Source organism: Rattus norvegicus, chromosome 12 (assembly GCF_021556685.1).
Source record: "Rattus norvegicus strain SHRSP/BbbUtx chromosome 12, alternate assembly SHRSP_T2T, whole genome shotgun sequence".
NCBI classification, from domain to species: Eukaryota; Metazoa; Chordata; class Mammalia; order Rodentia; family Muridae; genus Rattus; species Rattus norvegicus.
Window position 1 is genome coordinate 8,823,818 of NC_141545.1, and position 22,643 is coordinate 8,846,460.

The window sequence follows — 22,643 nt, forward strand, 5'->3', positions numbered from 1 at the left end:
GTCTATTTCATCTATATTTAATCTTCAGTCTCCTTACCGTAGCTCATGTAGTGACAGTTACCACTTCTCTTTTTCTCTTCCTGGTTGAGTGTAGGTTTGAGGACTGAGACGATGTTTTCGCAAAGAAAAAGTGTGCTTCCCAAAATTCTGCACATTGGTGGACAGCAGGAAAGATGAGCATATGCAACAGAAAGAATGAGAAACATCTGCATTCGTTGGGTGAGGCTTGGCTAAGACTCAGGGAGCTTAGGGTTGAGCGAGAGGGGCAACTCAAAACTCAGCATTCTCAGGCTCTAACTGATGCTCTAACCACTCACTGAAGAAGCATGTAAACAGAAACAGTAGCCTTTGTGAGAAGCTTTGGACCAGGGTGGGTTTTTTCATTTGGTTTCTTTGGGGGTTTGGGGGGGCTATACAAGGATTAAGAAGGTACTGGGATGGGAAGAATATTAAGCAAATTATTAATCAAATAATATTTGATTTCTAGAAGGATTAGAGATGTTAGTCTATTTCAAATGTCTGAGGACTGGACGATGTGCAGTTGGAAACTAGGTCATGAACACATGAGGGCTTGATTTCTAGAGGCTGGGGACTAGAGTCCTGAGTCCTAAGAACACTGATTCTGAAACCCAGAACCCTGTGACCTGAGAAGGGCAAGCTGATGGTTTCTAGATTCTTGCTTTTCACGGAGGTGAAGGCTAGGGTCAGGATTCCTTGCTCATGCAGAGGAGGAGGAGGTTGATTAATTGTTCACTGTGATTTTGGGGTAGGGGGAGTGAGCCTGTCCTCTTGTTCTTGGGAAGTGAGGCAGGCATTAGGTGAGTTGAATGCTGGGAAACAGGAATCCTCAATTTTGTGGGGGAAAGGGTAGGTACAGAATGCCTGAGGCTTGAAGTAGATCTGAGGTCTAAAGTGTCGATTCTGTGGATGTTGAATCTGGAAACTGAACTCCTGACTCTTGGTGTGGTAAGTACTGAACGCCTTTCCCATTTTGTTCAAAAGATTTGAAAACTAATGGATTGATATTCCGGATCCTGGGATAGCTGAGGCTGGAAACAGACTTCTGATGCTCCTCTAGTGTACTATGGACAGGACAACTGAAGCACTGCTAGAATGATGACTATCTGTAATCCTGTATTCAGAAAGGGAAAGAAGACACTAGGCTACCCCTGGTTTAGAGTATGATAGGAACCTTGCCCTAACGGGATCACTCTATTCTCTTTCCTCAGGGTATCAGGAACATGAGCATTTCATCACTGTGCTGCAGCTCATCTCCATTGTCCTCTTGGCTGCTCTGCTCATGGCTATCCTTTTCAAAGGTCAGGAAACTTTACTGCTAGAGCTTCCTGCTCTAGTCTCCTAGCACGTGGGTGGAGGTGATACTGAAGCTGGGACTCTGGTCTTACATGTCTTCTAGGAGGTAGTCAAGGGTTCTCTCAGACTCCTATGTAACAAGAAGGAAGTAGTTTCAGAGGCATGGTCTGACTCCATTTACCTTTGTGGTCAGACTTCCCTGGGCATCAGGATAACTCATAATCAAAATGAGACACATTCAAATAAAATTTGGGGATTTGGACATGATGTTCCTGGGAACCCAGCACGTATTAGTTAGAGCCCAGTCTGCCCTGGTTTACAATTTATTTGTGGATTCCATACATGAATAAAATGTTTTGATCAATTCCATTACCTCCTCCCTGTTTTCAAGTTCCTCCCCCGTTCTCCACCACTACTTTTCCCTCCCAGTTTCATGAACTACATGTTTATAATCCACTGAATACACTTAGTGTTCTCTATGTACATGGCTTAAAGACCATTTACTGGAGCATGTGTCATCTCCTGGAGTACAAAATCCCAATGACCCACCCTACCTACCTTTCCTGCTTATCTTTCTCCCTCCGTCTGTCTCTTCTTCCCACTCTCTGTCTCCCAGCAGTTTCAAGTTGCTAATTATTACAGAGCTAGAGCTGAGGCTTCCTGTGCCATTCTCTACCTTTGTTGGGATTCTATCTAGCTTGAGTTTCTGCAGGTTTGAGCTGCAGTCACAACACTGAGAGTCCACATGAATCACAGGTCTGTGGGGTCCAGAAAACACTGTTTTGCAGCAGTCCTCCACTACCTATGGCTCTTACAGTCTTTAAGACTGCTTGTGTTAGATATGTCCTGTCTTCATCTGAGCTCTCCACAGGAGCTGATTCTATGTGCATTGAACAGTTCTGAGTCTCTATGTCAACCGCAACTTACAACAAAAAGAGTCTTCCATGACAAATATTGAAAACTTTTGGTCACCAAAAGGCTGGATCTCATAACCTGAGTTAATCAGACTTAACACCTAGTCACTCCCTATCTCTCTGTCTCTGTCTCTCTGTCCCTCTGTCTCTCTCTGTCAGTAAGAGAGTTAAGAAGCATGTGCATGTGACTTACAGGCATCCTGGGTTATGATGCCCAGCTTCTGTATGATCTTTTCCAAAAATGCTATACTGAACTAATCATGTGGTATAAAATGCAATGTGCCTTCCTGTAAGTATAAGAAATTCAGATATTCCCATTGTTTGGAGGAACATCTCTGTTGTCTCCTGTGCCCTAGCCCTACCACCCTGTCATGATAGCTAGCTCTCTGACTTTTATGTGAAGCTCTAGTCTAGGTGGAAACAAGAAGACTCTCTGGCTTTAAGGTCCCGTTTTATTGTTTTTATTATAGCTGTGTTTTATTTTTAAAGGCTGTCTAAACTGGAGGCCTGGTCATAGTCTTGAAGCCATATTATAAAACAAACCCCTCAAGGATGGTCATGTGTCAGCTCTTGTCCTGTACCAGTTACTTACACTCTTCATAGATTTATCATCATTTACTATTTTCATTGTCTTTTCTTGACATAGGTTCTGAGGTTCCTACATCCCAAGAGCACGATCATGAAAAGCAACGTATTCACCAGAAACTGGATCAGCTGAAGGCTAAACTAGGTATGTGACCAGACAGTGGATCTCTAAGAGCATGGAAATGTTTCCACATGGCATGAAGTGACTGCAGAGGTTGGACCTCCAGTCACTCAGTTTCTACATATGTTGAATGGGAACACTGAGGAACATTAAAGATATAAGTTACTAGACACAACAGGCCCTGCCTACAGTCCCTTAATTTCTAAATCTGTTGAATGGGAACTCAGATAAATATTTAAAATGGCACTTACTGGATACATGGGGCCATTCACACAGAAGACATTCTCTTAATCCAGACTCCTAATGTCTGTTTAAACATTCTCTATTTAGGAGAGCTATCCAAGACCCCCTGGGTTATCTTGAAGGAAAAAGACTCAGGAAGCTAAGCGGGGATTGGCTGTGCTTAGGGAGATAGATCAGTGAGTAAAGTGCTCGCCAAACAGCATGGGGACCAGAGTCTGGATTGATCAACACATAGAATTTGAACATATGTACACATGCCTTAACATAGCAGTGGCGGGTACAGGCATACCCCAGGGCTGACTAGAGAAATCAGGGAGTTGTTTGTCCATAAATAACAAGTCTCAAAAGTAAAAAAAAAAATGAGTCAGAGATAAACCATAGAGAGAAAGAAAGACAGAGAGAAATAGAGACAGAGAACGTGAGACAAAGAGAGACACAGACTTAGACAAATTAAGACAGAAGTCAGGCATAGCTACAGCGGCCGGCAGTAAGTAACTGGATTCAGTACCCTGATACAACAGCTCATGAAGACGTTGACTGGAATGTGTGAAAGGGCAGTTCTGACAGAAATCTGAAGAGAGGGAGTGGAGTATATCTTATCAACAGATATTGAGTGTGTACAGACATACATGCAATAACATTCACTTTAAACCATCATGGATTCAAAGTATAGTGAAGATGCATACATGGGAGTGTTTAGACAAAGGAATAGAAAATAAGACATGTTCTAATTGAAATATAATCCCAAAAATGAACAAGCCAAAAAATATTGTCTGCATAGACCAAGTATTCAAAATTAAATTAGAATGTATTCCTAATTAGAAAGTTTACTTAAATATAATTCCATAAATTCCCTCCTGGCCTATGTCAGCATTCCAATTCTATGCACTCACAACTCTCTCAAATTTGTAGCCTCTTTAATTTCATTTTTGTTGTTTTATATACAGAAGAGGTTTTTTTTTAAATACTGAGAGTGATGGATGAAAGTCTCCAATATCCACTCTGGCCTCTACTTGCAAAAACACACAGAACAGTGCACAAACACATGTGCATACACATGAACAAAGCACCTACAAGAAAAATATCAAGAGTATGTAAAGAAATGGTTCCAGTTGTGCAGTTTTGAGGGAGGTGAGGACCAAAACTCAAGGACTCGAGAGACTTAACTGATAGAGGTACACTGATAACTTAGTGTATCAATCTGACTCACTCTGCCAACAGACCACCTGTGCCGTCCCTGCTCCTGGGACTGGATGTTCTTCCAAGGAAACTGTTACTTCTTCTCTACATTCCAAGAGAAATGGAAGGAATCTGTCAAGGCCTGCAAGGACATGGGGGCACAGCTAGTGGTCATAAAAAGTAATGACGAGCAGGTATGTTGAGCTGGGCTTTTCTATTCTATGGGCACGATTCTAGCTAGATGGAATCCTTCTTACAAGGTATTTTTTACCACACTTGAAGAGATGAAAATGGTACATTCAGATAAATACAGAGTGGTAACGTGGATATATGCATTAGCAAACCTTTAATATGTAGGAATCTTTTAGAGTCCAACCAGAGTTTTAAAAGCACTTCCATGGTGTTAAATGTCCTGATTTGGGGCATATAGGATGACTTGATGGGTAAATGTGCTTGCTATGCAGTTCAGAGATCTGGGGTCCACACAATAGAAACAGAACCAATTCTTATAAGTTGTCCTCTGAACTGCACACACACACACACACACACACACACACACACACACCTCTTTGAATCTGCACACACACATATGAAGTTTATTTTTCTGAATAGAGAATTCCTAAAGAAATGTCCAAAACCAAAGAATCACCAGACTCCTTTAAGTTTGGAAAGTAGGCAGCAAGTTTCTCTTCCCATTGTTTTAGTTCAACAAAGCATATGAGAAAATGGGAGTGGGGGTTAGTTGCTAAAAAGAAATAAGATTTGTCAAGTCACATCACACACTGCTTCTAAATTTTGTGCTCAAGAGAGAGCTTGTGTGATTGATACCTGGCCTGATCTCTTTATGTCTATGGCTACATGTATGTATGAGGATAAGTGTAAAGATCTGTGTGTGTGTGTGTGTGTGTGTGTGTGTGTGTGTCTGTGTCTGTGTCTATGTCTGTGTCTATGTCTGTGTGTGTGTTGATTCCATCTAAACACAAGTGTGCATTCCTTGTTGCAGTAGAAAGCTGGGGTCTGACTGCAAGCATTAATTCTATGCCTAGATACCAAGAGGACAAAATGTGAAAATGATAGCAAAAGTCCAGCATGACTTCCTCCTTTCCCTTCCAGAGCTTCCTCCAGAGGACTTGTAAGAAGAAACGCAATACCTGGATGGGGCTCTCAGACAGAAAGGAAGAAGGCCAATGGCTATGGGTGGATGGCTCACCGCTGCAATGGAAGTAATACAGTTTGCTGTGGGTGGCTCCATGATACAGGAAAGAGTTGTGGTTTTTACTTTCTCCTTGGAGTCCTAGCATGAGAATCTGCTTGTTGGAATATTATTCAGATGAGTTCTGATATGATTTTGGAATTCAATCCTGTGATCAGAAGGAGGACATTAAAACATGGTAGATATTGCAGGAATTTCTTCTTCCTGAGGGAGGTGTGAATGGAATGACTGTAATCACATGTGAGGACCTGATGATCATTTTTCCCTCTCCTATAAGGAAATGAGAATTATACACAAGACCAATGGACATGGGTTTTACAAGAAGACCCAACTACTCCAATGAAAATGGGGACTGTTTTCTCTGAGTATTTTGTATGGTATTTTGCATGGTATTCATAGAGAATCTGAAACATGGGAGCATTCTTGCCTTCACATAAATACAATTTTTCAGGCAAAAAGATCCATGATACCATGAGAGTTGCAAGGAATTGCTCCAAATGATGGAGAACTTGAAATTAGACCGGTGGGAGGATCAAGGCCAGTGTTTGTCTTTTGATGTGTATGGATAAAAATATATAAGAAGGTATAACAGGCTAATTTGTAATGTCAGTGAGATCTTAAATGTCAGAATGTCCCGTTTTCGGTAAGAGGCATGCTTAGAGGTCATCCAAAAGTCACAACTGAGTGGAATTCACCTGGTTCTTGCTCATCTAGCCATTCTTTATTCATATTAATGTTAGCAAGTTACAAAGAAGCTGCTAATTGACTGAGACCATGTATCAAGGATGATGGGCAGAGGAATTTAAAGCTCCAAGATATTTGTTAGGAAAGGCTTTGTGTCCTGAATGACTAGGGTGGGAAATTTGGAGAGCAGACTATACTGAGCACTGAGAAAATGGTACCTTGCTGAAGAACTTAGCCAATGAGGAATAGAGAGGGACAGAGAAATATAATTAGGACTATAAAAACTACTGCCTTGCATCAAATCTTCATGGCAACGATTTGTTTTGTGTTGTTTTGTTCTGTTTCGTTTTGCCTTCTGTCCAATCTGATTCTCCAAAACCTAAGGTAAAACTGCCTCAATTTCACAATTGGAGTCTCTTGAATTCTTTATTACAAAATATTGGTTTCTCACAGAAATAACGTAGGCATGCTGTCAGGGTCTGAGTGATGTATGGCCTCCATATGCACATGAGACAGATAAGGAATAATCCCAGTGCCAGAAGTTAGAAAAGCTTGACATCACGGGGCTGGGAAAGAAGCTCATGTTATTTGGGGTTTTCAATTTCAGGAACTATTGGTCTGCAGGAGAACCCAACAACCAGGACAATGAAGATTGTGCAGTATTTTCAGGTTCTGGATGGAATGATATCACATGTTCCCATGAGGCATTCTGGGTCTGCAAGAAGCCTGCATCGCCTTGCTCTAAGTAAAATCTGTTCACCTCTGTGGTCTATACACTGAGCTATTTATCATCTACTCGAATTTTAGGTATTCTCATTTCAGTTTCTTTTGTCTTTCTGTGGGCACTTGGGTTTAAAAAATAGATTTGAATTCTACTTTTCCAGACACCTTGTCTTCAAACACTTGGGCCACTCTGTGCCAATAATTTACTTTGTTTTGGGTTGGGGTTTTTGCCATGTTTTCTGCTTTCTTCCAGGATTAAATTCTGAGTTGCTTGTCACTCACCTCATTTGCTGTTCTCACTCTTCCTCCTGTGTGTGAATGAAAATGTGACCAGGCATATCCTGCTCCTGTTGCCATGCTTTCCTTCCTCTACTTGTTGCTATGCCTCCCCTCCACAAATAACTCTATCTCTTTGGTACCATGAGCCAAAATAAACTGTTTCATCCATATGCTGCTTACTTTCTGGTTATTTTAACATACCAACACTAAAAGTATTTCAATTAAATATAATGCATAAGAAGTTAAGTTTGTTCAAAGGAATCTGGTGTAGTGACCATTTGTATTTCAAGAATAAACAGGCCCGTGGGAGAGAGACCTCACCGCCTGGTCAGGTGGACACTCCCGAGGCTGCAGAGCAGAGGAGACCGCCAACACTGCCCACCCCTGCCCACATCCCTGGCCCAAGAGGAAACTGTATAAGGCCTCTGGGTTCCAGTAGGGGAGGGCCCAGGAGCGGCAGGACCCCTGCGCCTGAGACACCGCCGGAACCTGAAGGAAACAGACCGGATAAACAGTTCTCTGCACCCAAATCCCGTGGGAGGGAGAGCTAAACCTTCAGAGAGGCAGACACGCCTGGGAAACCAGAAGAGACTGCACTCTGCACACATCTCTGACGCCAGAGGAAAACACCAAACTCCATCTGGAACCCTGGTGCACGGAGGCTCCCAGAAAGGGCGGCGCATATCTTCCTGGTTGCTGCAGCCGCAGAGAGCTCATGGGCAGCACCCCGCGAGCAAACTTGAGCCTCGGGACCACAAGTAAGACCAACTTTTCTGCTGCAAGTGACCTGCCTGGTGAACTCAAGACACAGGCCCACAGGAACAGCTGAAGACCTGTAGAGAGGAAAAACTACACGCCTGAAAGCAGAACACTCTGTCCCCATAACTGGCTGAAAGAAAACAGGAAAACAGGTCTACAGCACTCCTGACACACAGGCTTATAGGACAGTCTAGCCACTGTCAGAAATAGCAGAACAAAGTAACACTAGAGATAATCTGATGGAGAGAGGCAAGCACAGGAACCCAAGCAACAGAAACCAAGACTACATGGCATCATTGGAGCCCAATTCTCCCACCAAAATAAACATGGAATATCCAAACACACCAGAAAAGAAAGATCTAGTTTCAAAATCATATTTGATCATGATGCTGGAGGACTTCAAGAAAGACGTGAAGAACTCCCTTAGAGAACAAGTAGAAGACTACAGAGAGGAATCGCAAAAAGCCTGAAAGAATTCCAGGAAAACATAAATAAACAAGTAGAAACCCATAGAGAGGAGACACAAAAATCCCTGAAAGAATTCCAGGAAAACACAATCAAACAGTTGAAGGAATTAAAAATGGAAATAGAAGCAATCAAGAAAGAACACATGGAAACAACCCTGGATATAGAAAATCAAAAGAAGAGACACGGAGCTGTAGATACAAGCTTCACCAACAGAATACAAGAGATGGAAGAGAGAATCTCAGGAGCAGAAGATTCCATAGAAATCATTGACTCAACTGTCAAAGATAATGTAAAGCAGAAAAAGCTATTGTCCAAAACGTACAGGAAATCCAGGACTCAATGAGAAGATCAAACCTAAGGATAATAGGTATAGAAGAGAGTGAAGACTCCCAGCTCAAAGGACCAGTAAATATCTTCAACAAAATCATAGAAGAAAACTTCCCTAACCTAAAAAAAGAGATACCCACAAGCATACAAGAAGCCTACAGAACTCCAAATAGATTGGACCAGAAAAGAAAGACCTCCCGTCACATAATAGTCAAAACACCAAACGCACAAAATAAAGAAAGAATATTAAAAGCAGTAAGGGAAAAAGGTCAAGTAACATATAAAGGCAGACCTATCAGAATCACACCAGACTTTTCGCCAGAAACTATGAAGGCCAGAAGATCCTGGACAGATGTCATACAGACCCTAAGAGAACACAAATGCCAGCCCAGGTTACTGTGTCCTGCAAAACTCTCAATTAACATAGATGGAGAAACCAAGATATTCCATGACAAAACCAAATTTACACAATATCTTTCTACAAATCCAGCACTAAAAAGGATAATAAAGGGTAAAGCCCAACATAAGGAGGCAAGCTATACCCTAGAAGAAGCAAGAAACTAATCGTCTTGGCAACAAAACAAAGAGAAGAAAAGCACACAAACATAACCTCACATCCAAATATGAATATAACAGGAAGCAATAATCACTATTCCTTAATATCTCTCAACATCAATGGCCTCAACTCCCCAATAAAAAGACATAGATTAACAAACTGGATACGCAACGAGGACCCTGCATTCTGCTGCCTACAGGAAACACACCTCAGAGACAAAGACAGACACTACCTCAGAGTGAAAGGCTGGAAAACAACTTTCCAAGCAAATGGTCAGAAGAAGCAAGCTGGAGTAGCCATTCTAATATCAAATAAAATCAATTTCCAACTAAAAGTCATCAAAAAAGATAAGGAAGGACACTTCATGTTCATCAAAGGAAAAATCCACCAAGATGAACTCTCAATCCTAAATATCTATGCCCCAAATACAAGGGCACCTACATACGTAAAAGAAACCTTACTAAAGCTCAAAACACACATTGCACCTCACACAATAATAGTGGGAGATTTCAACACCCCACTCTCATCAATGGACAGATCATGGAAACAGAAATTAAACAGAGACGTAGACAGTCTAAGAGAAGTCATGAGCCAAATGGACTTAACGGATATTTATAGAACATTCTATCCTAAAGCAAAAGGATATACCTTCTTCTCAGCTCCTCATGGTACTTGCTCCAAAATTGACCCTATAGTTGGTCAAAAAATGGGCCTCAACAGGTACAGAAAGATAGAAATAATCCCATGCGTGCTATCAGACCACCACGGACTAAAACTGGTCTTCAATAACAATAAGGGAAGAATGCCCACATATACGTGGAAATTGAACAATGCTCTACTCAATGATAACCTAGTCAAGGAAGAAATAAAGAAAGAAATTAAAAACTTTTTAGAATTTAATGAAAATGAAGGTACAACATACCCAAACTTATGGGACACAATGAAAGCTGTGCTAAGAGGAAAACTCATAACGCTGTGTGCCTGCAGAAAGAAACAGGAAAGAGCATATATCAGCAGCCTGACAGCACACCTAAAAGCTCTAGAACAAAAAGAAGCAAATACACCCAGGAGGAGCAGAAGGCAGGAAATAAACTCAGAGCTGAAATCAACCAAGTAGAAACAAAAAGGACCATAGAAAGAATCACACAGAACCAAAAGTTGGTTCTTTGAGAAAATCAACAAGATAGATTAACCCTTAGCCAGAATAATGAGAGGACACAGAGAGTGTGTCCAAATTAACAAAATCAGAAAAGAAAGGGGAGACATAACTACAGATTCAGAGGAAATTCAAAAAATCATCAGATCTTACTATAAAAGCCTATATTCAACAAAACTTGAAAATCTACAGGAAATGGACAATTTCCTAGACAAATACCAGGTACCGAAGTTAAATCAGGAACAGATAAACCAGTTAAACAACCCCATAACTCCTAATGAAATAGAAGCAGTCATTAAAGGTCTCCCAACCAAAAAGAGCCCAGGTCCAGACAGGTTTAGTGCAGAATTCTATCAAACCTTCATAGAAGACCTCATACCAATATTATCCAAACTATTCCACAAAATTGAAACAGATGGATCACTCCCGAACTCCTTCTATGAAGCCACAATTACTCTTATACCTAAACCACACAAAGACCCAACAAAGAAAGAGAACTTCAGACCAATTTCCCTTATGAATATCGACGCAAAAATACGCAATAAAATTCTGGCAAACCGAATCCAAGAGCACATCAAAACAATCATCCACCATGATCAAGTAGGCTTCATCCCTGGCATGCAGGGATGGTTTAATATACGGAAAACCATCAACGTGATCCATTATATAAACAAACTGAAAGAACAAAACCACATGATCATTTCATTAGATGCTGAGAAAGCATTTGACAAAATTCAACACCCCTTCATGATAAAAGTCCTGGAAAGAATAGGAATTCAAGGTCCATACCTAAACATAGTAAAAGCCCTATACAGCAAACCAGTTGCTAACATTAAACTAAATGGAGAGAAACTTGAAGCAATCCCACTAAAATCAGGGACTGGACAAGGCTGCCCACTCTCTCCCTACTTATTCAATATAGTTCTTGAAGTTCTAGCCAGAGCAATCAGACAACAAAAGGAGGTCAAGGGGATACAGATCGGAAAAGAAGAAGTCAAAATATCACTATTTGCAGATATGATAGTTTATTTAAGTGATCCCAAAAGTTCCACCAGAGAACTACTAAAGCTGATAAACAACTTCAGCAAAGTGGCTGGGTATAAAATTAACTCAAATAAATCAGTAGCCTTCCTCTACACAAAAGAGAAACAAGCCGAGAAAGAAATTAGGGAAACGACACCCTTCATAATAGACCCAAATAATATAAAGTACCTCGGTGTGACTTTAACCAAGCAAGTAAAAGATCTGTACAATAAGAACTTCAAGACACTGAAGAAAGAATTTGAAGAAGACCTCAGAAGATGGAAAGATCTCCCATGCTCATGGATTGGTAGGATTAATATAGTAAAAATGGCCATTTTACCAAAAGCGATCTACAGATTCAATGCAATCCCCATCAAAATACCAATCCAATTCTTCAAAGAGTTAGACAGAACAATTTGCAAATTCATCTGGAATAACAAAAAACCCAGGATAGCTAAAACTATCCTCAATAATAAAAGGACTTCAGGGGGAATCACTATCCCTGAACTCAAGCAGTATTACAGAACAATAGTGATAAAAACTGCATGGTATTGGTACAGAGACAGACAGATAGACCAATGGAATAGAATTGAAGACCCAGAAATGAACCCACACACTTATGGTCACTTGATTTTTGACAAAGGAGCCAAAACCATCCAATGGAAAAAAGATAGCATTTTCAGCAAATGGTGCTGGTTCAACTGGAGGTCAACATGTAGAAGAATGCAGATCGATCCATGCTTATCACCCTGTACAAAGCTTAGGTCCAAGTGGATCAAGGACCTCCACATCAAACCTGATACACTCAAACTAATAGAAGAAAAACTAGGGAAGCATCTGGAACACATGGGCACTGGAAAAAATTTCCTGAACAAAACAACAATGGCATATGCTCTAAGATCAAGAATCGACAAATGGGATCTCATAAAACTGCAAAGCTTCTGTAAGGCAAAGGACACTGTGGTTAGGACAAATCGGCAACCAACAGATTGGGAAAAGATCTTTACCAATCCTACAACAGATAGAGGCCTTATATCCAAAACATACAAAGAACTCAAGAAGTTAGACTGCAGGGAGACAAATAACCCTATTAATAAATGGGCTTCAGAGCTAAACAAAGAATTCACAGCTGAGGAATGCCGAATGGCTGAGAAACACCTAAAGAAATGTTCAACATCTTTAGTCATAAGAGAAATGCAAATCAAAACAACCCTGAGATTTCACCTCACACCAGTCAGAATGGCTAAGATCAAAAACTCAGGTGACAGCAGATGCTGGCGAGGATGCAGAGAAAGAGGAACACTCCTCCATTGTTGGTGGGGTTGCAAACTGGTACAACCATTCTGGAAATCAGTCTGGAGGTTCCTCAGAAAATTGGACATTGAACTGCCTGAGGATCCAGCGATACCTTTCTTAGACATACACCCAAAAGATGCCCCAACATATAAAAAAGACACGTGCTCCACTATGTTCATCGCAGCCTTATTTATAATAGCCAGAAAATGGAAAGAACCCAGATGCCCTTCAACAGAGGAATGGATACAGAAAATGTGGTACATCTACACAATGGAATATTACTCAGCTATCAAAAACAACGGCTTTATGAAATTCATAGGCAAATGGTTGGAACTGGAAAATATCATCCTGAGTGAGCTAACCCAATCACAGAAAGACATACATGGTATGCACTCACTGATAAGTGGCTATTAGCCCAAATGCTTGAATTACCCTAGATGCCTAGAACAAATGAAACTCAAGATGGATGATCAAAATGTGAATGCTTCACTCCTTCTCTAAAAGGGGAACAAGAATACCCTTGGCAGGGAAGAGAGAGGCAAAGATTAAAACAGAGACTGAAGGAACACCCATTCAGAGCCTGCCCCACATGTGGCCCATACATATACAGCCACCCAATTAGACAAGATGGATGAAGCAAAGAAGTGCAGACCGACAGGAGCCGGATGTAGATCGCTCCTGAGAGACACAGCCAGAATACAGCAAATACAGAGGCGAATGCCAGCAGCAAACCACTGAACTGAGAATAGGACCCCCGTTGAAGGAATCAGAGAAAGAACTGGAAGAGCTTGAAGGGTCTCAAGACCCCATATGTACAACAATGCCAAGCAACCAGAGCTTCCAGGGACTAAGCCACTACCCAAAGACTATACATGGACTGACCATGGACTCTGACCTCATAGGTAGCAATGAATATCCTAGTAAGAGCACCAGTGGAAGGGGAAGCCCTGGGTCCTGCTAATACTGAAACCCCAGTGAACTAGACTGTTGGGGGGAGGGCAGCAATGGGGGGAGGGTTGGGAGGGGAACACCCATAAAGAAGGGGATAGGGGAGGGGGATGTTTGCCCGGAAACCAAAGAATTATTATTAAGTATTAAATAAATTTAAAAAAAAAACAAAAAACAAAAAAAAACAAACAAAAAAAGAATAAACAGGACTATCACCATCTAAGTTTCTTCTTGGGGAACTCACATATCCAGGTATTTTTATTAGGAAAAGGAGGTACAAAGCGGGCACGAACAATAAGCCAGTTTCCTGAATGAAACATTTTTATCTATAGCATTTGTCTCATAATTCGAGCACTGATGTTTATTCTGGCCAATGTATCAAGTTCTTATAATTTTCTTCAAAGAGATATACTATTTTTCATAAAGTTAAACCCAAAATCCTCTTACAGTATTCACACAGCGAATGTCTATAAACATACTAGGGAGGACATTAAGATCATATTCTTACACTACATAGCAGGAGAATACACAGTCTCAAGGCCACCCAAGATTCTGAGAATAAATCATAGATGTGGGCTTAGCAATAACAAAGACATAGGCATGCCCCCCACCAAGTCTTAGGCAACATTACAGAAGAGAATAAAGAGTACATAAAAGATAAAAAAAAAATACAGTCAAGAGCTGCAAAATGTCATTCTCTAAATTCCATACAGATATTGCAATCATTAACTCACAACAGAAGTTCCCTGGACTGGACCCATGCAAGACTTACAGTATCAGTCCAATAATGGGAACAATAATGCTAACAGGGCCCTACCTATTACCTCTGAAAAACTATTAATAGATTCTGAGAGAGGGAAATCATTGTCTGTAGTTGTGTACCTACTGCAGAATCCACCAGGTTCCAATAAAAAGCAGCATACCCATGGTAACACAAATTACCCTGGTCAGACTAGGCAAAGTACAAACAAAATAAACAGTTATGGGCATGAGATTTATGGAAGGATAGGGAATGGACAGAGATGGTAGAAAGATGAAGGATGTTAAGGATGAGACTAGTTAATGCCCACTTTATACATGTATAAAATTAAGGAAAAATTTATTTAACAGTTGTAAAAGAAAGCCACCAGAGAATTGTGAGATGGCAGAGTGGTCAAGAGTGCTTATTGTTCTTGATGAAGACCAGGTTCAATTTCATGCACCCACATTGGGTGGTCCACAAGGACCAGCAGCTGCTTCTATTCTCATGGTAATTACGTTTTTCCAAAAACTTGATTGTAGTGTCCCATGGGTAAGACTGAGGGACCCTGCCCCCAGTTGGTTTTCATTGGGAAATAAAATTGTGGTGGCCAATGGGTGGGCAGGGAGACAGAGGCAGGACTTTTAGGAGTCTCAGGCATAAAACAAAGGAAGAAGGAGGGATAAGCCTTATGTCTAGGATGTAAAGGAGACACCACGCCTGCCTGAGAGGTGCAGAAGAGAAAGATCGTCATCATGTAAGCATCAGGGATTGTGGCCCAAATGGGTTGAATGTCTAGATCAAGGGCAGCAGGGATGGAATATAGATGTTGGTAAAAACTCAGGAATTTTGGAGTACATGTGTGGACATCAGCCATGTGAAAGTTAGGAGGTGGCCCAGCCTTTAGCTGTTTAAGGTATATTACAATATAAAGGCTGTGTGCACATGCATGTGCCTTCATTCAGGAATCCAGAACATTGGGGCAGGTAGGGTGCTGCTGCCACCAAGGTCAAATAAAGTAGCATTTATTGGGTTCAGCAACCATTGTTGGCAATGTGTAAATAAGAACTCACTCATAAAAAGTAATTGTAAATTACTGAATAAAAAACACGTATCATATCTTAAGATTAGGAGGTGGGGGGAATTGGTATATCAGAGCTGCACAGCTTTTGCCCAAGCCATGTGGGTTTGGGACCAGGTCAAAAGACATACTAGTTTGTAATGCATTATTCTGGGGTATGGGGCTTAAGGCTGGGACACACCCAGGCTGACCCAGGGACATGGGCAGTAGACCTGGAATTCAGCCAAAGGCTCTTTCAGGTTCTACAAGAGCTCAAGCTACAAATGCTAAACGTTTTCCCTGGGAGAAGGGAGGCAACAAAGAGCAGGCAGCTCCAACTAGGAGAGGCAAAGAGCAGTATGAGGAGAGAACAGGCCACTGAGAGCAAGTCTAAATAAAATACAGAAATGGAGGAATTAATGAAATTTAAGAAGTGTGTGCTGTCCTAAACAACTGTGTTCTTTAAACATGGTCTCCATGAGAATTCTAGGATTGCTTAGCCTAGCATATAACACATTGTAGGCTTATATAATAAATATAAGAAAATTAAATTGAAGTTTAATAGGACATGATACTAATTCAATTCATATAAAGAGAAAGGTAATATAGCTATATATAGCCACAGAGATATTAATCTCCACAGAAAGGAAAAATAAATAAAATTGCTTAATTGTTTTTAAATATAGATGGATGAATAAATAAACTTAGGCCTTTGAACTCATGTAGGAACAAAGACGAGAGATAGTGAAGAAGCACTGTCTCAAACAGATGAAATACATTCAGGTGCTTGATCTTAAAAATGCAGGGAAAAAGGCAGGGGCAAGGAATATGAGAAAGACCTTATCTCAAACAAGATAATAGAAACTTAAGCCTTTGATCTCATGTAGGAACTAAGGCAGGAGATGGAATTCTGTCACAAGAGATAAAATAAATTCAGGTATTTGATCTCAATTGGAGAGACATTCTGTTTTGGGAGAGAGGCTCTGTATCTCTTTGTGATATCTTTATGTTATCAAGAAAAATGAAGCAGCTTTGGACCTCTTCCAAAGTGATATGGATCAGATATGATAGAAAACCCTTGAAGATCTTGGATAGAGACAGAAAAGAAAATTTCAAGAAGAACAAACAGGAAAAGTAACATGATTTGCTGATTCTCCACATAGGAATAGCCCTTAAAATGGCTTAGACATAAAAATGTGTCTAGCCAAAACTTCATCTAAAATTAGCCAATCTTATTGGTTATGGAATCCTTAAGATTCATCATGCCATCCTTCACATGATCTGTGCACCTTTCACAATTCATGTAAATATTTTTATAGTACTCAAAATTTGGTTGTAAGATTCATATACTGCAGAATGAAACATTGAGATGCAGCTATGATAAGATTTATCTTGGGGATGCTGAAATGACCTGATGTTCCAGTTCCTTTCCTCTTGAAATTGTTTCCAGAGCCTTGTTCCCAGAACAGCTTCAGGAATAGCTGGTGATTTCCAATGACCTTGGTTCATCCAGATTTTCAGATGGATCCAGTCAGAACTCCAGTTAGGACCTGAGCTTTGTAGGCATATAGAGACTAGATAACAAATGCTAAACCTAGCTTTCTTTTCTAACCAATTCTTACAATTTTCCTACTCCTTCCAACCCCTTAAAAAAAGTTAATTGCCCAAATTCAGGAGGAAGAAGCTATGGAGAGTTGTCATCCTGATTCCCTGAGTTTGGGTGTCTGGTTATTATGATTTTGTAAATTATAGATAGCTTGTCATTTTAAGTGATAATGTGGAAATGGTCATAACTTTGAACACAAGGAAACTAGGGAGACTGGAGTCTGGGATTTGTATCTTTTCTTTACTCTTCTCTATCCTTTCTTTTTTTGTTAAGGAAAGGAGGTTGAAAATAAAAATGGGAGGTAGAGTAATATTATAGGACATTGATGGGTCTCCATCTATGCCCAGGGCTAAGATTGTCCCACATCCCCCAAACCCCCTGGTTACAAAACCTGCCTGGAGAGAGCTTAACTCCCAGAACTACACTTCTACACTTTCTCCTAAGCCAATAGATGAAAGTCTACTTTAGCTTGATTAACTCAATGCTTGGACTTGCCAAGAGCATGAACTGCAGAGCAGTCTGGGACAGGATCCTCATCTCCATCTGTACCCAGAACTAAAGTTGTCCCACAGCCCCCTAGACAAAAAAATCTTCCCTAAGAGTGCTGGTCTGCCAGGAGCCCACTAACTCCTAAGCCAAGAGGTAAGACCCCACTTTTGCTTCACTAACTCTCCAAAGAGGGACTCAAAAGGATTGCAAAGGGCATGGTAACTACATACAAGCCTAGGACATAATCCTTCTGGTCTCCACTTACGCACAAAACTAAGGCTGGCCCACAGCCATCAAGACATAATGTCTGCTGCGAAGGAGATGGTCTCCTAACAGTTCTCTCACTCCTAGGATCACAGGCTCACAAGCCATCAGGGGGAACAACCAGTAGAGACAGCAAGACCAACTAACAACAGAGATAACTAGATGGCGAGAGGCAAGCACAAGAACCTAAGCAACAGAAACCAAGACTACTTGGCATCATCAGAACACCCACTATAGCAAGTACTGGATACACCGATACACTGTAAAATGAAGATTCTGACTTAAAATCCCATATCAGGATGGTGATAGAGGACTTTAAAAGAGACATAAATAACTACCTTAAAGAAATAAAGGAGAACACGGGTGAAAAAGTAGAAGCCCTGAAAGAGGAAACACAAAAATCCCTTAAAATGTTATATAAAAATACAACCAAATATGTGAAGAAATTTAATAAAACCATCAAGGATCTAAAAATAGAAATAGAAACAATGAAGAAATCACAAAGAAAGACAACCCTGGAGATAGAAAACCTAGGAAAGAGATCAGGAGCCGTAGATCCAAGCATCACCAACAGAATACAAGAAATTCAAAAGGGAATCTCAGGGGCAGAAGATAGCATAGAAAATATTGATACAATAGACAAAGAAAATGTAACATGCAAAAATATTGTAGTCCAAAACATCCAGGAAATCCAGGACACAAAAAGAAGACCAAACCTAAGGATAATAGGTATAGAAGAGAGGGAAGATTCCTGACTTGAAGGGTCAGATATATATTCAACAAAATTATGGAAGAAAACTTCACTAACATAAAGAAAGTGATGACCATGAATATGCAAAAGGCCTACAGAACTCCAAATAGATTGGAGCAGAAAAGGAATTCTTCCCATCACACTCAACACTCTACACTATGATAATTTGGTCAAGAAAGAAATAAAGAAAGAAACTGAAGACTTTTTAGAATTTAATGAAAATGAATGCACAACATACCAAAACTTATGGGACTTGATGAAAGCAGTGCTAAGAGGAAAACTCATAGCTCTGAGTGCCTGCAAAAAGAAATAGGAGAGAACGTACATCAGCAGCTTGACAGCACACCTAAAAGCTCTAGAACAAAAAGAAGCAAATACAGCCAAGAAGAGCAGAAGGCAAGAAATAATCAAACTCAGGGCTGAAATCAACCAAGTAGAAACAGAAAGGACTATATAAAGAATCAACAAAACCAGGAGCCAATTCTTTGAGAAAATCAACAAGATATATAAACCCTTAGCCAGAATAAACAAAGGGCACAGAGACAGTATCAAGATTGCAAACTCAGAAATGAAAAGGGAGACATAATAACAGAATCTGAGGAAATTCAAAAAATCATCAGATCCTACTATGAAGGTATATATTAAACAAAACTGGAAAATCTGGAGGAAATGGATAATTTTCTAGACAAATATCAGGTTAAATCAGGAACAGATAAACCATCTAAACACCCACACAACTCTTAAAGAAATAGAAGCAGTTATTAAAAGTCTCACAACCAAAAAGAGCACAGGACCAGATGGGCTTAGTTCCAGAATTCTATCAAACTTTCATATAAGACCTCATGCCAATACTATCCAAAATATTCCACAAAATAGAAACAGACAGAGCACTACCCAATTCCTTCCATGAAATGAAAAATACACTTATAACTAAACCACAAAAAGACCCAACAAAGAAAGAGAACTGCAGACCAATTTCCATTATGAATATCGATGCAAAAATACTCATTAAAATTCTCACAAACTGATGTGAAGAACACACCAAAAAGATCATCCATCATGATCATACTTCATCCCAAGGAAGTAGGGATGGCTCAATATATGGAAATCCAACAATGTAATACATGATATAAGTAAACTCAAAGAAAAAAATCCACATGATCATCTAATTAGATGCCAAGAAAGCATTTGACAAAATTCAAAATCCCTTCATGATCAAAGTCTTGGAAAGATCAGGAATTCAAGGCCTATACCTAAGCATCGTAAAAGCAATATGAAGCAGACCAGTTGCCAACTAAATGGAGAGAAACTGGAAGCAATCCCACTAAAATCAGGTACTGGACAAGGCTTTCTATTCTCTCCCTATATATTCAATATAGTGTTTGAAGTCTAGCCAGAGCAATCAGACAACAAAGGAAGGTCAAATGTATACAATTTGGAAAGGAAGAAGTCAAAATATCAATATTTGCAGATGATATGAATGTATACATAAGTGACCCCAAAAGTTCCACCAGAGAACTACAAAGTCTGATAAACAACTTCAACAAAATGACTGGGTACAAAATTAACTCAAAAAAATCATTAGCCTTCATCTACTCAAAGGATAAACAGGCTGAGGAAGAAACTAGGGAAATGATACCTTTCACAATAGTCACAAGTTACATGAAATACCTCGGTGTACTTCTAACCAAGCAAGTAAAAGGTCTCTATGACAAGAACGTCAAGTTTTTGAAGAAAGAAATTGAAGATTTAAAAAGATGGAAAGACCTTTCATGCTCATGGATTGGAAGGAGTAATATAGTAAAGCTGGCATTTTGCCAATATTAATCTACAGATTCAATGCAATCCCCACCAAAATTCCAACTCAATTCTTCATTGAGTTAGAAAAAACCCAGGATAGCAAAAATGATACTCAAGAATGTCTGGGGGAATCACCATCTCTGACCTCAAGCAGTATTACAGAGCAATAGTGATAAAAAATTGTATGGTATTGGTACAGAGACAGGCAGTTAGATCAGTGGAATAGAATTGAAGACCCAGAAATGAACCCACACACCTATGGTCACTTGATCTTTGACAAAGGACTTAAATCGATCCAGTGGAAAAAAGATAGCATTTTCAACAAATGGTGCTGGTCAGCATGTAGAAGAATATAAATCTATCCATTCATATTGCCCTGTGCAAATCTTAAGTCAAAATGGATCAAGGACCTCCATATAAAACTACATGTACTCAAACTAATAGAAGAAAAAGTGGAGCTTTGAACACATGTTCACAGGGGACAGTTTTGTGGGCAGAACACCAGTGGCTTATGCTCTAAGATCAAGAATCAACAAATGAGACTTCATAAAATTGCAAAGCTTCTATAAGGCAAAGGACACTGTCATTAGGATAAAACAGCAACCAACAGATTTGGAAAATATCTTTACTAACCCTACATCGGATAGAGGGCTAATATCCAATATCTATAAGAAACTCAAGAAGTTAGACTCCGGAGAGCCAAATAACCCTATTAAAAATAGGGTACAGAGCTAAACAAAACATTCTCAGCTGAGGAATATTGAATGGCTGAGAAGTACCTAACTAAATGTTCAAAATCCTTAGTCATCAGGGAAAAGCAAATCAAAACAACCCTGAGATTCCACCTCACACCAGTCAAAATGGCTAAACTATAAAACACAGGTGACAGCAGACATTAGCAAGGATGCGGAGAAAGATGAATATTCCTCCATTGTTGGTGGGATTGCAAACTGGTACAACTACTCTGATAATCAGTCTGGAGGTTCATCAGAAAACTGGATATTCCGCTACCTGAAGACCCAGCTATACCTCTCCTGGGCTAAAGGATGCTCCAACATACAACAAAGGCACATGCGCCACTATGTTCATAGCATATTATGAACAGCCTTATTTATAATAGTCAGAAGCTGGAAAGAACCTAGATGCCCTTCAACAGAGGAATGGATTCAGAAAACGTGGTACATCTATATAATGGAGTACTACTCAGCAATAGAAAACAATGATATTGTGAAATTCATAGGCAAATGGATTGAATTAGAAAATATCCTAAGTGAGGTGACCCAATTACAGCACAACACACATGGTATGCACTCATTGATAAGTGGATAAGAGCCCAAAAGCTTGAATTACCCGAGTCAATCCACAGACCACATGAAGCTCAAGAAGAAGGATGACCAAAGTGTGGATGTTTCACTTCTCCTTAAAAGGAGGAACAAAAACATTCATAGGAGGGGATATGGAGGCAAAGTTTAGAGCAGAGACTGAAGGAACGACCATTCACAGCCTGCCCCACATGTAGCCCATATATATACAGCCACCAAAACTAGATAAGATTGATGAAGCTAAGAAATGCATGCTAACAGGAACCGGATATAGATGTCTCCTGAGAGACACAACCAGAGCATGTCAAATACGGAGGCAAATGCTAGCAGCAAACCACTAAATTGAAAACAGGATCCCCATTGGAGGAATTAGAGAAAGGACTGAAAGAGCTTGAAGGGGCTTGAGACCCCATATGAACAACAATGCCAAGCAACCAGGGCTTCCAGGGACTAAGCCACTACCGAAAGACTATACATGGACTGACCCTGGACTCTGACCTCATAGGAAGCAATGAATATCCTAGTAAGAGCACCAGTGGAAGGGGAAGCCCTGGGTCCTGCTAAGACTGAACCCCCAGTGAATGTGATTGTTGGGGGGAGGGCGGCAATGGGGGGAGGATGGGGAGGGGAACACCCATAAAGAAGGGGAGGGATTAGGGGGATGTTTGCCCGGAAACCAGGAAAAGGAATAACACTCGAAATGTAAATAAGAAATACTCAAGTTAATAAAAAAAAAAAATCCTGAATGATTGAATGATAAAACAACTTTGGGAAGAATCACCATTTCTGACCTCAAGCTGTACTACAAAGCAATAGTGATAAAA

At 40.2% G+C, this 22,643-nt stretch overlaps 2 protein-coding genes across 10 annotated transcripts in view; one reads left to right on the forward strand and one right to left on the reverse strand.

The window, feature by feature from the left end:
• The window catches only part of Cd209cl2 (CD209c molecule like 2), a 169,325-nt gene that overhangs the window by 61,126 nt on the left and 85,556 nt on the right, over window positions 1–22,643 (reverse strand). For 5 of the 8 annotated variants that reach the window (XM_087579499.1, XM_087579498.1, XM_087579512.1 and 2 more), the window contains one exon: window positions 38–147. The exons of the other annotated variants lie outside the window; for them this stretch is intronic. In XM_087579499.1, the coding sequence (XP_087435625.1) occupies window positions 38–147 (110 nt within the window). The remainder of the gene's footprint in view (window positions 1–37; window positions 148–22,643) is intronic. 8 annotated transcript variants of the gene reach the window in all.
• On the forward strand, window positions 87–7,424 carry Cd209cl1 (CD209c molecule like 1). Of its 2 annotated transcripts, none has more exons than XM_087579515.1 (6): window positions 87–219; window positions 1,230–1,319; window positions 2,875–2,958; window positions 4,399–4,550; window positions 5,470–5,579; window positions 6,861–7,424. In XM_087579515.1, the coding sequence occupies exons 1-6, from the start codon at window positions 174–176 to the stop codon at window positions 7,000–7,002; spliced, it is 624 nt and encodes a 207-aa protein (XP_087435641.1). In that variant the 5' UTR covers window positions 87–173; the 3' UTR covers window positions 7,003–7,424. The 2 variants fall into 2 exon arrangements, with proteins under 2 accessions (XP_087435641.1, XP_087435642.1); XM_087579516.1 differs by lacking the exon at window positions 87–219 and adding an exon at window positions 872–966.